The 14,543-nt window shown below is 46.1% G+C and overlaps 1 protein-coding gene across 4 annotated transcripts in view; it reads right to left on the bottom strand.

The window, feature by feature from the left end:
• Positions 1 to 14,543, bottom strand: part of LOC139259678 (myc box-dependent-interacting protein 1-like) — a 72,858-nt gene that overhangs the window by 43,560 nt on the left and 14,755 nt on the right. For all 4 annotated transcript variants that reach the window (XM_070875240.1, XM_070875241.1, XM_070875242.1 and 1 more), the window contains exon 3: positions 7,932 to 8,060. In XM_070875240.1, coding sequence (XP_070731341.1) covers positions 7,932 to 8,060 — 129 coding nt within the window. The remainder of the gene's footprint in view (positions 1 to 7,931; positions 8,061 to 14,543) is intronic.

The following is a 14,543-nucleotide window of genomic DNA, read 5'->3' as shown; positions in this document are numbered from 1 at the left end:
ACTGACTGCAAAAGCTTCTACAGATATGTGAAGAGAAAAAGATTAGTGAAGACAAATGTAGGTCCTTTGCAGTCAGATTAAGGTGAATTTATAATGGGGAATAAAGAAATGGCAGACTAGTTGAACAAATAGTTTGGTTCTGTCCTTCCGAAGGAAGACACAAATAACCTTCCGGAAGTACTAGGGGACCGAGGGTCCAGTGAGAAGGAGGAGCTGAAGGATATCCTTATTAGGCGTGAAATTGTGTTAGGGAAATTGATGGGATTGAAGGCCAATAAATCCCCGGGGCCTGATAGTCTGCATCCCAGAGTACTTAAGGAAGTGGCCCTAGAAATAGTGGATGCATCGGTGATCATTTTCCACAGTCTATCGACTCTGGATCAGTTCCTATGGGCTGGAGGGTAGCTAATGTAACACCACTTTTATAAAAAAAAAGAGGGAGAGAGAAAACGGGTAAACACAGACCGGTTAGCCTGACATCAGTAGTGGGAAAAATGTTAGAATCAATTATTAAAGATGAAATAGCAACGCATTTGGAAAACAGTGACAGGATAGGTCCAAGTCAGCATGGATTTATGAAAGGGAAATCATGCTTGACAATTCTTCTAGAATATTTTGAGGATGTATCTAGTAGAGTAGACAAGGGGGAAACCAGTGGATGTGGTGTATTTGGACTTTCAAAAGGCCTTTGACAAGGTCCTACACAAGAGATTGGTGTGCAAAATTATACTGACGTGGATAGAGAACTGGTTGGCAGACAGGAAGCAGATAGTCGGGATAAACGGGTCCTTTTCAGAATGGCAGGCAGTGACTAGTGGGGGTGCTGCAGGGCTCAGTGCTGGAATCCCAGCTATTTACAATATACATTAATGATTTAGATAAAGGAATTGAGTGTAATATCTCCAAGTTTGCAGATGACACTAAACTGGGTGGCGGTGTGAGCTGTGAGGAGGATGCTAAGAGGCTGCAGGGTGACTTGGACAGGTTAGGCGAGTGGGCTAATACATGGCAGATGCAGTATAATGTGGATAAATGTGAGGTTATCCACTTTGGTGGCAAAATCACAGAGGCAGAATATTATCTGAATGGCAGCAGATTAGGAAAAGGGGAGGTGCAGCAAGACCTGGGTGTCATGGTACATCAGTCACTGAAAGTTGGCATGCAGGTACAGCAGGCGGTGAAGAATGGCTTCATAGCTCTGGGATTTGAGTATAGGAGCAGGGATGTCTTACTGCAGTTGTACAGGGCCATTGGTGAGGCCTCACTTGGAATATTGTGTTCAGTTTTGGTCTCCTAATCTGAGGACAGTCATTCTTGCTACTGAGGGAGTGCAGCGAAGGTTCACCAGACTGATTCCCGGGATGACAGGACTGACATATGAGGATAGACTGGATCAACTGGGTCTGTATTCACTGGAGTTTAGAAGGATGAGAGGGGATCTCAGAAGCATATAAAATTCTGACGAGACTGGACAGGTTAGATGCTGGAAGAACGTTCCCGATGTTGGGGCAGGCCAGAACCAGTAGACACAGTCTAAGGATAAGAGGTAAGTCATTTAGGACTGAGATGAGGAGAAACTTCTTCACGCAGAGTTGTTAACCTGTGGAATTCCCTACCGCAGAGTTGTTGATGCCAGTTCAAGAGGGAGTTAGATATGGCCCCTACGGCTAAAGGGATCAAGGGGTATGGAGAGAAAGCAGGAAAGCGGTACTAAGGTGAATGATTAGTCATGATTTTTTTGAATGGTGGTGCAGGCCCGAAGGGCCGAATGGCCTACTCCTGCACCTATTTTCTATGTTTCTGTCTATCCTTCCTGAATGTTGAATACCACTGGATGTTGAGTTCCCAGCCTTGGTCATCCTGGAGCCATGTCTCCGTGATGCCAATTATATCATATTCATTAATTGCTGCTTGTGCAGTTAATTCATCCACCTTATTACGAATACTCCTCGCATTGAGGCACAGAGCCTTCAGGGGTGTCTTTTTCACACACCTTGCCCCTGTAGAATTTTGCTGTAATGTGGCCCTTTTTGATTTTTGCCTTGGGTTTCTCTGCCCTCCACTTTTACTTTTCTTCTTTCTATCTTTTGCTTCTGCCCCCATTCTATTTCCCTGTCTTCCTGCATAGGTTCCCATCCCCCTGCCATATTAGTTTAACCCTTCCCCAACAGCACTAGCAAACACTCCCCCTAGGACATTGGTTCCGGTCCTTCCCAGATGCAGACCGTCCCATTTGTACTGGTCTCACTTCCCCTAGAACTGGTTCCAATGTCCCAGGAATTTGAATCCCTCCCTTTTGCACCACTCTTCAAGCCACGTGTTCATCTGAGCTATCCTGCGATCCCTGCTCTGACTAGCACGTGGCACTGGTAGCAATCCTGAGGTCCTACTTTTTAATTTAACTCCTAGCTCCCTAAATTCAGTTTGTAGGACCTCATCCCGTTTTTTACCTAAATCGTTGGCACCTATATGCACCATGACAACTGGCTGTTCACTCTCCCCCTCCAAAATGTCCTGCAGCCACTCAGACATTCTTGACCCTTGCACCAGTGAGGCAACATACCATCCTCGATTGCAGCTGCAGAAACGTCTATCTATTCCCTTTACAATAGAATCCCCTACCACTATAGCTCTCCCATTCTTTTTCCTGCCCTTTTGTGCAGCAGAGCCACCCACGGTGCCATGAACTTGGTTACTGCTGCCCTCCCCTGATGAGTCATCCCCTCCAACAGTACCCAAAGCGGTGTATCTGTTTTGCAGGGGGACGAACGCAGGGACCTCTGCACTACCTTCCTTCCACTGCTCTTCCTGTTGGTCACCCATTCCCTATCTGGCTGTGTAACCTTTATTTGCGGTTATGACTAACTCACTAAACGTGCTATTCACGGCATCCTCCAGAGTGAAACCACCCGCAGCTCCAATGCCGCAATGAAATAGGATTGTACCGGAGGATAGAAACAATGATCTTCAACCAATGCAGCTTTGAGGAACTCGGTCCCAATTAAAGCGGACAACACACTAAGTCACTTATTTACCGATTGTAATTTTGCCTTGATCTGCACACGCAATCCTGATTAATGACATCCCCTGTCTCTGCCCTTGCCTTAGCCCATCCGCTGCCAAACCCCTCATCCATGCTTTTATTGACTATTCCAACGCACTCCTGGCTGGCCTCCCGCATTCTACTCTGGCCTCCCACATTCTACTCTGCAGCCTTCAGGTGCAGTGAATGGGACAACATCCCATTTCAATTTTAGCTTTGTGCCTTTATCAAGAGGCAGAGAGAAAAACAGAAAATGGAGAACAGATCCTGCCAATTCGGCCGGGGGGGGGGGGGGCGGCGCACACACACATCAAATGCAGTCGTCACCTTGGACCATTCTTGTGCATTGGCGATCGAGCAAGACTGGCACGAGTTTGACATTTGCACTTCCCTGGTCTTCGGAGCGGGCAGCAGGGAGGAGGAGAGAATAGGGTAGATGAAACTTCACTTGGGATATTCAGAACTTTCATTTAGTGCACTGGGGTGACTCGTTAGGACTAAACAAATTCCATCTGGTCAAGTTAAAGGGTACTGACCAGATCAGAGCAACGGGGCAGAGAAGGGACAGGCGGCATACAATCCATTTATAGTAACTGTGTGGACATCCTGTTCATTGACTGTGTCAAGGGGCAAGATACAGCTGTTTGTGAATCAGCTAGTTGAGGCAGTTCAGAGAAGGTTCACTCAGTTGATTCCAGAGATGAGGGGGTTGATTTATGAGGAAAGGTTGAGTAGGTTGGGCCTCTACTCATTGGAATTCAGAAGAATGAGGGGTGGTCTTATTGAAAGTTATCAGATAATGAGGGGGTTTAACAAGGTGGATGCAGAGAGGATATTTCCACTCATAGGGGAAACTAGGGGGCATAGTCTCAGAACAAGGGGCTGCCCATTTAAAACGAAGAGGAGGAGGAATTCCTTCTCTCAGAAGATTGTAAATCTATGGAATTTGCTGCCCCAGAGAGCTGTGGAGGTTGGGTCATTGAATATATTTAAGGCGGAGATACAGATTTTTGTGCAACAAGGGAATAAAGGGTTATGGGGAGCGGTCAGGGAAGTGGAGCGGAGTCCATGATCAGATCAGCCATGATCTTATTGAATGGCGGAGCATGCTCGAGGGGCCAAATGGCGTACTCCTATTTCTTATATTCTTATTACTCAAATCGTATTGAACTAATGAATTAGATGGCAGCTAAATAGATCCATAGCAAAAAAAAAAAAACAGTTCAATAGAGCCCTTGGAACATTTAACAGAGCAATCGTACTTGTTTAAAAAGCAGAGTGAACAGGTGTGACTACACCCTATTGCAGGACTGGCTTATTTGGATTCATTTAATATATCGGCACGGTAACGGGGGCTGCACTGGGCAGAATCAGTAGTTCTGGTGCGAGAGCGCTGCACTCCTGTTCAAATCTGCATCCGTGCCAAAGTCCCATCCTTAAAATGGGCCTAGTTTGCCAGCTTCTCCTCCTCCTCAGCATTTGCTCTTCCTCATTAGGCTGCTGGGTGAAGAACTTCTTCACAACCACCTGGGAAGAGGTAGAATATCATGCAGGATTACTGGCAACTGGGCAAGAGTTGCCCCCCCCCCCGCCCGCGATGGAGCAGTACCCCCGGTTACCATGGAGAGAAGCCTGGGGATCCAAGACCATTAGGCCCAGAGGAAGGTCGCTCGGGCAACAGAGAAAATAAAATCCACACACAGGCATCTTCCACCCTTCAACATGCAGTTCAGGACCTGGAATATTAGGTCCTTCATTGAAACACCTGTGAACTCATCCCTTTTTGCCGGGGAAGCAAGTTAACCTCGATACGAGGGACAGCCTATGATGATGAGAGAAAATAAAACTAGAGTGCAGGTGCTGGAACTCTCCTTCACAAAAAGAGAGCCTCTCTTCCCTCTACCTCCCCCTCCTAGGGCAGAAGAAAGACTATAATTAAAAGGAACAGATGAAGCTGAGGGAAAACATAAGAAATAGGAACAGGAGTAGGTCATTTGGCCCCTCGAGCCTGCTCCGCCATTTAATAAGATCAGGGCAGATCCAATCATGGACTCAGCTCCACTTCCCTGCCCACTCCCTATAACCCGTTACTCTCTTATCGCTCAAAAATCTGTCTATCTCCGCCTTGTATATATATTCAATGATTCAGACTCCACAGCTCTCTGGGGCAGAGAATTCCATAGATTTACAGCCCTCAGAGACCTTATTTGAGGTGTATAAAATTATGAGGAGCCTAGATAGAGTGGATAGGAGGGACCTATTTCTTAGAGGGGTCAACAACCAGGGGGCATAGATTTAAAGTACTTAGTAAGAGGTTTAGAATAGATTTGAGGGGAAATGTCTTCATTCAGAGGGTGGTGGGGGTCTGGAACTCACTGCCTGAAAGGGTAGAAGCAGAAACCCTCACCACATTTAAAAAGTACTTGGATGTGCACTTGAAGTGCCGTAACCTACAGGGCTATGGACCAAGAGCTGGAAAGTGGGATTAGACTGGATAGCTCTTTGTCGGCCGGCGCGGACACGATGGGCCGAAATGGACTCCTTCCGCGCTGTAAATTTCTATGCTTCTATGATAATGTGTACACACATTTTTACTGAAGTGGACACTCATGGACACTGGATAAGTGCCGGCACTGGAGAATCTCCAAGCTCCAAGTAACTCTCTCTCAAGCCACCATCAAGTTACCGTTCTTGATTGTCACTGGTCATCAATTCCTTTCCTGTAGCCATCAGGAGATGGCAGCCCAGGTCTTGTAGACTCGCTGGCATCAGGCTTCTGCGCCTCCCCCTAGATGGTCTATTAATAGTGAATCTGACAGGTGTTCTTCAAAAAAAAACCCAGATCAAATTTCCATCTAGCGCTCCATTCAGTAGTTCCCACCAGAAACCATCAGGAAGACCGAGCATTTTAATTTACCACTTCCTGCCCAAGAGTTGACCTTTGTCATTTAAAAAAAAAAGAGGTGGGGAGACCAATTATAAATCAACAATTTAAGGACAATAGGGTTGGTGGTCACTGTGCAAATCTTAGCAAAACATTCACCCTCTCCATCACCGATGGCACCATCACCTCCAAGTTCCTCTCCAAGTCACGCAAATATATCTTGGAAATATATCGGCCGCTCCCTCAGTCAAATTCTAGGAACTCCCTCCTTATCAGCATTGTGTTTGTCTTTTAACTGCCCTCTGAAATGGCCTAACCAAACACTCAGTTGTACCAAACCACTACAACAAAGTCAGCACTGTGGGAGTACCTTCACCGCACGGACTGCAGCGGTTCAAGGCAGCAGCTCACCACCACCTTCTCCAGGGCAGTTGGGGATGGGCAATAAATGCCGGCCTTGCCAGCGACGCTCACATCCCGTGAGCAAATTTAAACAAACAACGCACAGCCCCCACAACGATGCAGTGTCAGCAGACAGTGATTGCTTTCGCCATTTCCACCTCATTACAGTGTATGCATGTTTTCGTAGAATCAAACCCATTCCTTTTGGATGAGCCTATGGGAAGGTCGAGAAGGCCCGCTCCATCCAGTCAACTTCACTGTTACCTTATCCTTCCCGCTAAGCTTTCTGCCTCCCACCAGTAGTCATCTCTCCTGGGTGAGGCAAATCAAAACCAGGGCCTATTTTCCAACATGCCAAGACCTTCATGTAGGCCCCCACATGACCCTGGTTGTCCATAACTCAAATATCAATTACAAGTTTGCCACTGTCTTCCCACTACCCCACCTCCGCACCCCACCTCCCACACCTGGCGATGTTCCAGGTCCGTCTGGAACTTGGCAACTTCCCATCTAAATGACTGCAAACTTACCTTATCTCGGCTATCTGTTCCAGAGGGCAACGACACCGAAAATGAATACTTCCTACCATTGAACCCAACTCTTTTTGCCTATGGAGTTTCAGCAAGCATGGCCTCTGGCCCTCTCATTCCTAACCATTTCATACAGCCCATCTAACCAGACTGCATCCAATCCCTTCATCATTTTAAAAGCCTCAGTCATAACACAGATCCTCAAATGGGTAAACGCGATGAAAATCGCCAAAGCGAGAGTAACCATCACTGGTTAAAAAGTAAATTATTCCATATGCACTGCAGAACAATTCCCTCAGAGATTTGGGCATTAGGGAGGAAAGAAACACTTGGTCAAAAATAACATCACATTTTTTTTTTTTAAATGAACCACACAGAATTTTCCTGATTGTTCCTGGGTAGACTCTTTGCTCCATTACAAATCTATTCCAAGTTTTAAACCATACCAATGCTGTACGAGTGCAAGTGGTTAAGTAAAAAAAATAAGCTGCTCGTCAAGAGAGAGCCCATTGAACAGTTGCTCAGAATAGGGCAGATAGACAACAAGTTTCCTACAAGCATACGACAGCAAACACAGCAAGGAACAGTTATTATTCTGACTGTAACTTCTGGTAAGGCCCATTAGAATTTTGTATGAGCAGCTACAGGGAAAAAACATTCTATTCGACTTCGGGTTGTCAGGTTTCTTCCCACACATTCCCCCCCCCAAATACAAGTCATTTTCGGCCGCAATATGGCATTTTGTGACTTTCAGTTTTTGGTGGTTTTTCCTCAGCGAAGATCAGAATTGAAACATTTTTAACGCACCCCTATTTTGGGGGTGGAATGGGCAAGAAAGGGGTCAACCCCAGTCTAGTTGGAATGAACACAAGACTAGCGTTAGGTGGGTAACTGAAGCTGAGGGGGTCCATCCGACACAAGGAGCCACCAATTAACACCAAGCATGCTTCATGCACCGTGGATAGGTGAGGATTAGACAAAGTGGCGATGAAGGTTGTTAAGATGATGGCGATGGAGATGATAACAGGGTGGGGGTGGTGTGGGGGGGGGGGGGGGGGGTGGAATGTCTAACCTGCGAAGGTGTCGTCACACTTATCTCAGGGATGAAATTGTCATCGAACAGATTGAGGATATTTTCTTGCTTGACGTCCTTCGACGGTGTGACCTTTGGTGGAGGGGGCACCGGAGGCCCTTTCCTCTGCTGTATATGAACAAAGAGACATCAATAGCAAAAAAAGCAGGTTGAGAAAAACAAAAAAAAAGCAAGGCAGGAGAATAAATGCTTAACTTTGTAACAAACATCACTCCAGAGACCAAGAGGAAGAGGAAGAGGAAGAGGCAGAGCTAGACCAGACCTGGAGCAGGAACACCATACAGGTCGAGCAGGAACATAAATGATTGTTAAGTACTGCAGGGAATAGAGTACGGCCAGGGTGATCGCCTGGACTAGTTTCGATCGCCTGGATGGGTCGGAGAGGAATTCTCCAAATTGGCCTGGGTTTTTAATCTGGCTTTTGCCTCTCCCATGAGATCACATGGCTCCGGTTGGGGTGGAGTGTAGAATGTTTCAGTATAATGGGTGTCACAGTTGTGTGGGGCGGACTGGTTGGGCTGGGGGCTGCTTACTTTTCCACCATTGTTCATAGGTTTATATGTAACCTTCAGGGCTGCTGACCGAGGGCAATGTGGTTCTTGGTCAGCCGGCGCGGACACGATGGGCCGAAATGGCCTCCTTCTGTGCTGTAAATTTCTATGTCTCTACGTTCTATAAAAGGGAATTTGCAGTTCCTTCAAAAGGGTAGAACAATAAGCCAACTATCGGTCCCATTGAATGCCACACACAGCACAAACAAGACCACTGGGTCAGATTCCAATTGTGCACTGTAGAACAGTGAGTATAGGCAACACAAAGAACACTGGTGTTTGGGGTGGGGATAATCAGTGCTCTGTGTTGTCATAACAATATGGAGGGGGAGGAAAGGGAAGTCCCTGGCTACAGCAGACTGGAGAGCTCTTGTTAGTCATTGGCGACAAATCAAGTGAGACAATAATCCTTCAGTGGCTCCCTCAGTTAGATAATTCAAATTAATGTGGCCTTTTTAAAAAAAAAAATAAGCATCTTCAGTGAGTGTCCGTCAATCCAACAGTTAGTCCGATATAAAACTGTATTGATGCTTTGAGTAGCGGTTAAACACCACTGCACAGAATCACAGAGCATTTTACAGCACAGAATCAAGCCCAACTCTGCCCAACGGGTCTGAGCCGGTGTTTGTGCTCCATATGAGCCTCCTCCCACCCCTACTTCACCTAACCCCATCAGCACATCCTTCTATTCCTTTCTCCCTCCTGTAATGTCCCAGTCCAGAGACTTCAGCACATAAATCTAGGCCGACACTCCCAGTGCAGTGCCGAGGGAGTGTTGCACCATTTGAGTTGCCGCCTTTCGGATGAGACATTAAACCGAGGCACCGTCTGCTCTCTCGGGTGGACGCAAAAGATCCCATGGCACTATTTCGAAGAGGAGCAGGGGAGTTATCCCCGGTGTCCTGGCCAATATTTATCCCTCAATCAACATAACAAAAAACCCCAGATCATTATCACATTGTTGTTTGTGGGAACTTGCTGGTGCCCAACTTGGCTGCCGCGTTTCCCACATTACACGCCCAAAGTACTTCATTGGCTGTAAAACGCTCGGAGACGTCTGGTGAAAGGCACGATATAAATCCACGATATATCTAGCTGCCCATATGCTATTTGCCTCAACTACTCCATGTAGTAACGAGCTCCACATTCTCACCAGTCTCTGCAGATTGTAAAAGTTCAACTGCTGATGAGAAAAATTGGATTGTGGACAAGGTTTTAATTTGAACTGCATACAAACGCATGATTCAGCAACTTTGTTTGCTTGGAGGTGACGGGGAAGAAGTGGGGTGAATGGGGTGGCGGTGGTGGGGAGAAAGAGTGGGGGGGTAGCTTCTTTTCCTGCTCCTAGAAGTTCATCCTTTCCACCCCCTATCCCAATTAAAATGTGCACTGGATACCCTTACGCCCCGTGTTTCAGTGCAGTTTCTTTAAAAATCGGTGCCATCACCATTTTGTATTATAAACAGATGGCGCCTGACGATGAAACATAGAAACATAGAAACATAGAAACATAGAAAATAGGTGCAGGAGTAGGCCATTCGGCCCTTCTAGCCTGCACCGCCATTCAATGAGTTCATGGCTGAACATTCAACTTCAGTACCCCATTCCCGCTTTCTCGCCATACCCCTTGATCCCCCTAGCAGTAAGGACCTCATCTAACTCCTTTTTGAATATATTTAGTGAATTGGCCTCAACAACTTTCTGTGGTAGAGAATTCCACAGGTTCACCACTCTCTGGGTGAAGAAGTTCCTCCGCATCTCGGTCCTAAATGGCTTACCCCTTATCCTTAGACTGTGACCCCTGGTTCTGGACTTCCCCAACATTGGGAACATTCTTCCTGCATCTAACCTGTCTAACCCCGTCAGAATTTTAAACGTTTCTATGAGGTCCCCTCTCATTCTTCTGAACTCCAGTGAATACAAGCCCAGTTGATCCAGTCTTTCTTGATAGGTCAGTCCCGCCATCCCGGGAATCAGTCTGGTAACAGGCCAACAAATGTTTACTGTTGTCTCCTACAGCCACAATATAACACTGACTCCCATCTCTGTAAACTCCCCCAGCACCACAACCTTCAGACCTCTGCGTTCCTCTAGTTCTGGCCTCCTGCACCCAAACTGCCTTCAGCTGCCTAGGCCCCAAACTCTGGAATTTCCTCTCCGAACCTCGCCACCTCCCCCTCCCTTTCTCTCACAGGACGCTCCTTAAAACCTACCTCTTTGACCCAGCTTTTGGTCACCTGTCCTAATATCTCACGTGGCTTTGCTGTCAAATTTTGTTTGATAACGGTCGGGTGAAGCACATTGGGCTGTTTCACGACGTTAATGGTGCTGTATAACTGCACTATTAACGTCGTTACAGGGCATTATATTTACCAACCTACAAAGACCCAGTTACGCTCTCCTTTAGATGTCCTTCCCCATGGTTGGCGTGTTCACCATCTCTTCTTGGCAGCGTGATAGAGAAATCTCACAAAAGGAATCTACTGTCCGAGAAGCTACAGGTGCCTGAATTCTAACACTTTATAGAATTACAGAGAACATGTTGCACAGATAAAGGCCAGGCGGCCCAACTGGTTCATATCGGTGTTTATGCTCCACACGTGCCTACCTCATCTAACTATCAGCAGAACCTTATAGGGGTACAATAGCTTAGTGGTGATGTCACTGGACCAGTAATCCAGAGGCCTGGACTAATAATCCAGAGACGAGAGTTCAAATCCCACCACGGGGGAATTTAATTTCAGTTAATTAAAAAAATCCGGAATTTTTTTTAAAAAGCTAGTATCAGTAATGGTGACCATGAAACTACCAGATTGTTGTAAAAACCCAACTGGTTCACGAAAGTCCTTTAGGGAAGAAAATCTGCCGTCCTTACCCGGTCCGGCCTATATGCGACTCCAGACCCACAGCAATGCAGTTGACTCTTAAGTAGCCTCTGAAATGGCCTAACAAGCCATTCAGTTGTAACCAAACCACTACAACAAAGTCAGCAGTGTAGAAGCACCTTCATCACACGGACTGCAGCAGTTCAAAAAGGTTCAAGCGGTTCACCACCACCTTCACAAGGGCAAATAGGAATGGGCAATAAATGCCGGCATTGCCAGAGATGCCTACATCCCGTGCACATATAAATGAACCCTCTATTCCCTTCTCCCTCAGGTGCTTATCTAACCTCCCCTTGAATGTATCTATGCTATTCACTTCAACCACTCCCTGTGGTAGCGAGTTCCACATTCTCATCATTCTCTGGGTAAAGAAGTTTCTTCTGAATTCCCTATTTGTTTCCTTGGTGACGATCTTTTTTTGATGGCCTCTAGTATTGCTCTTCCCAAAAAGTGGAAACACTCCGTTTGTTCCATCAAATTCTTCCATCATTTTAAAGATCTCTATTAGGTCATCCCTCAACCTTCTCTTTTCTAGATCAAAGAAACACTGCCTGCCTATCATCCTTTCCTGATGTGTTCTTGTGCGAGGGTATACCCAAGAACATAACAGGAGGAGGAGTAGGCCATTCGGCCCCTTGAGCTTGCTCCGCCATTCAGTAAGATCATGGCTGATCTTCTACCTCAACTCCACTTTCCCACACTATCCCCATATCCCTAGATTCCCTTAATAGCCAAAAATCTATCGATCCCTGTCTTGAATATACTCAACGACTGAGCCTCCACAGCCCTCTGGGGTAGAGAATTCCAAAGAGTGAAGAAGTTTCTCCTTATCTCAGTCCTAAATTGGCAACCCCTTATTCTGAGACTGTGACCCCTGGTTTTAGACTCTCCAGCCAGAGGAAACATCCTCCCTGCATCTACCCTGTCAAGCCCGAAAAGATTTTTGTATGTTTCAATGGGATCACCTCTCATTATTCCAATCTCTATCAATTTCTTGGTCCTCCTTTGCTGGATTCTAAAATCCTCCCAATCCTCAGGCTTACTGCTCTTTTTGGCAACATTCTAAGCCTCTTCCTTTGATCTAATCCTATCTTTAATTTTTTGCGTTAGCCACGGTTGGATCACTTTTCCAATGGGGTTTTTGTGCCTTAAAGGAATGTATATGTTATAAATTATGTATTAATTCTTTAAATGCGAGCTATTGCTTGTCCACCATCATACCTTTTAATGTAGTTTTCCAATCTACCTTAGCCAACTGGCCCCTCATACCTACGTAGTTTGCTTTGTTTAGATTAAAGACCAATGTTTCACAGTTAACTAAATCATTTTCAAACTCAGTATAAAATTCTATCATATTATGGTCGATCTTCCTTAAAGGTCCCTTTACTACAAGGTTATTAATCAACCCTTTCTCACTGCACAATACTAAATCTAAATAACCTGTGCCCAAGTTGGTTCCTCAACACACTGATCTAGAAAACTATCTTGTATCCATGAATTCGTCCTCCACACTACTACTACAAATTTGATTTGCCCAGTCCATCTATAGAATAAAGTCCCTCATAATTACTGTATTACCCGTGTTACATGTGCCTCTAATTTCCTGATTACAGGGCAGTAGACACGGCTTTGAACTAATGAAGAGTGGCGGGGGTGGGGTGGGGGGTTCCAGTATGAACAGCAGAGGCTAGAAATGACAGGGAATCATCCACGGGAGAGAGCCGATAGGCCTTCCGCTTTCATAATTTCTGCCAGTATCCCAGGCGTCGAGCTGGATTTTCATTTTATCATCAACTTGAAGTCGGATCCTCGCCGTATCCAAAGGGAAAAATGTTGTTGTGGCAGTCGCACTACCCATTACAACTACTGTTTGGGGGCCTTTAAACAACTCCCACCAATATTTTCTGCTCCTTGCTGTTGCTTAGCTCCACCCAAACTGATTCCACTTCTTCATTTTTGGAGCCAAGATCCTTTCTCTGTCCTGTCTTTATCCCATCCTTTATGATCAGGGCGACCCCTCCTCCTTTTACATTTTCCCTAGCTCTTCTAAAAGTTAAGTATCCTGGAATATTTACTTCCCAAGCTCGGTCACTCTGCAAACACATCTCCGTAATGGCTATTAGATCAAATTTATTAATTTCTATCTGTGCTATTAATTCATCTATTTTGTTGTGAATGCTTCGCGCATAAAGTGCCTTTCGCTTGGACTTCTTTCTATTTTACCCCTGATGTCACCCGTTGCCTTATTACCCTGGTTACTCTCTCTGTCCCTTCCTGGCCCACTCTGCTTATTTTTACCCAAAACTTTGCTCTGCTCCAGAGCCTTGACATTTCTCTCGCTGATTTTAAATTTACTGTTTCCCGAATCCTTCCACCCCTCCCCCCACCCCACCCACCCACCCTTCATTGTTTAAAGCCCTCTCTACTGCCCTAGTTATTTGGTTCGCCGGAACACTGGTTCCAGCCCGGTTTAAGTGGAGCCCGTCCCATCGGAACAGCTCCCTCTTTCCCCAGTATAGGTGCCAGTGCCCCATGAACTGAAACCCCTTCCTCCCACACCACTCTGAGCCACGCATTTAAACCTCTAATCCCTATGTCAATTTGCGCGTGGCTCAGTTAACAATCCAGAGATTACCACCTTTGAAGTTCTGCTTTTAAATTTGGATCCTAGCTCCTCAAACCCCCGCAGCAGAACCTCATTCCTGGTTCTACCCATGTCATTGGTTCATATGTGGGCAACGACAAAGGGATCCTTCCCCCTCCCACTCTAAGTTCTGCTCCAGCCGCGAGAGATATCCTTAACCCTGGCACTGGGCAGGTAAGACAACCTCCGGAGCTCCCAGTCATGGTTGCATTTCTGGCAAATCTACATAGTCTGGACAGCACAGAAAGAGGCAAAACCGGCCCAACCGGTCAGTGTCAGTGTTTATGTTCCACACGAGCCCCCTCCTACTCTGCTTCATTGACCCCCGACATAACCTTCCATCTCTTCCTCCCTCATGTAATAATCTAGCTTCCCCTTAGGACTGCTAAGCTGCAGCAATAGAGAAATAAGATCGATTAAAAAGAACTATACCGAAAATGCATTTTTTCTTTTCAAAAGAAAAATAAAAGCCTGGAAGTCACTCAGTAAACACATGGGGACAGTTAACCCT

Source organism: Pristiophorus japonicus, chromosome 3, assembly GCF_044704955.1.
Source record: "Pristiophorus japonicus isolate sPriJap1 chromosome 3, sPriJap1.hap1, whole genome shotgun sequence".
Lineage (NCBI taxonomy): Eukaryota > Metazoa > Chordata > Chondrichthyes > Pristiophoridae > Pristiophorus > Pristiophorus japonicus.
The sequence above is the reverse complement of the archived record's forward strand: the minus strand, read 5'-3'. Positions and strand labels throughout refer to the sequence as shown.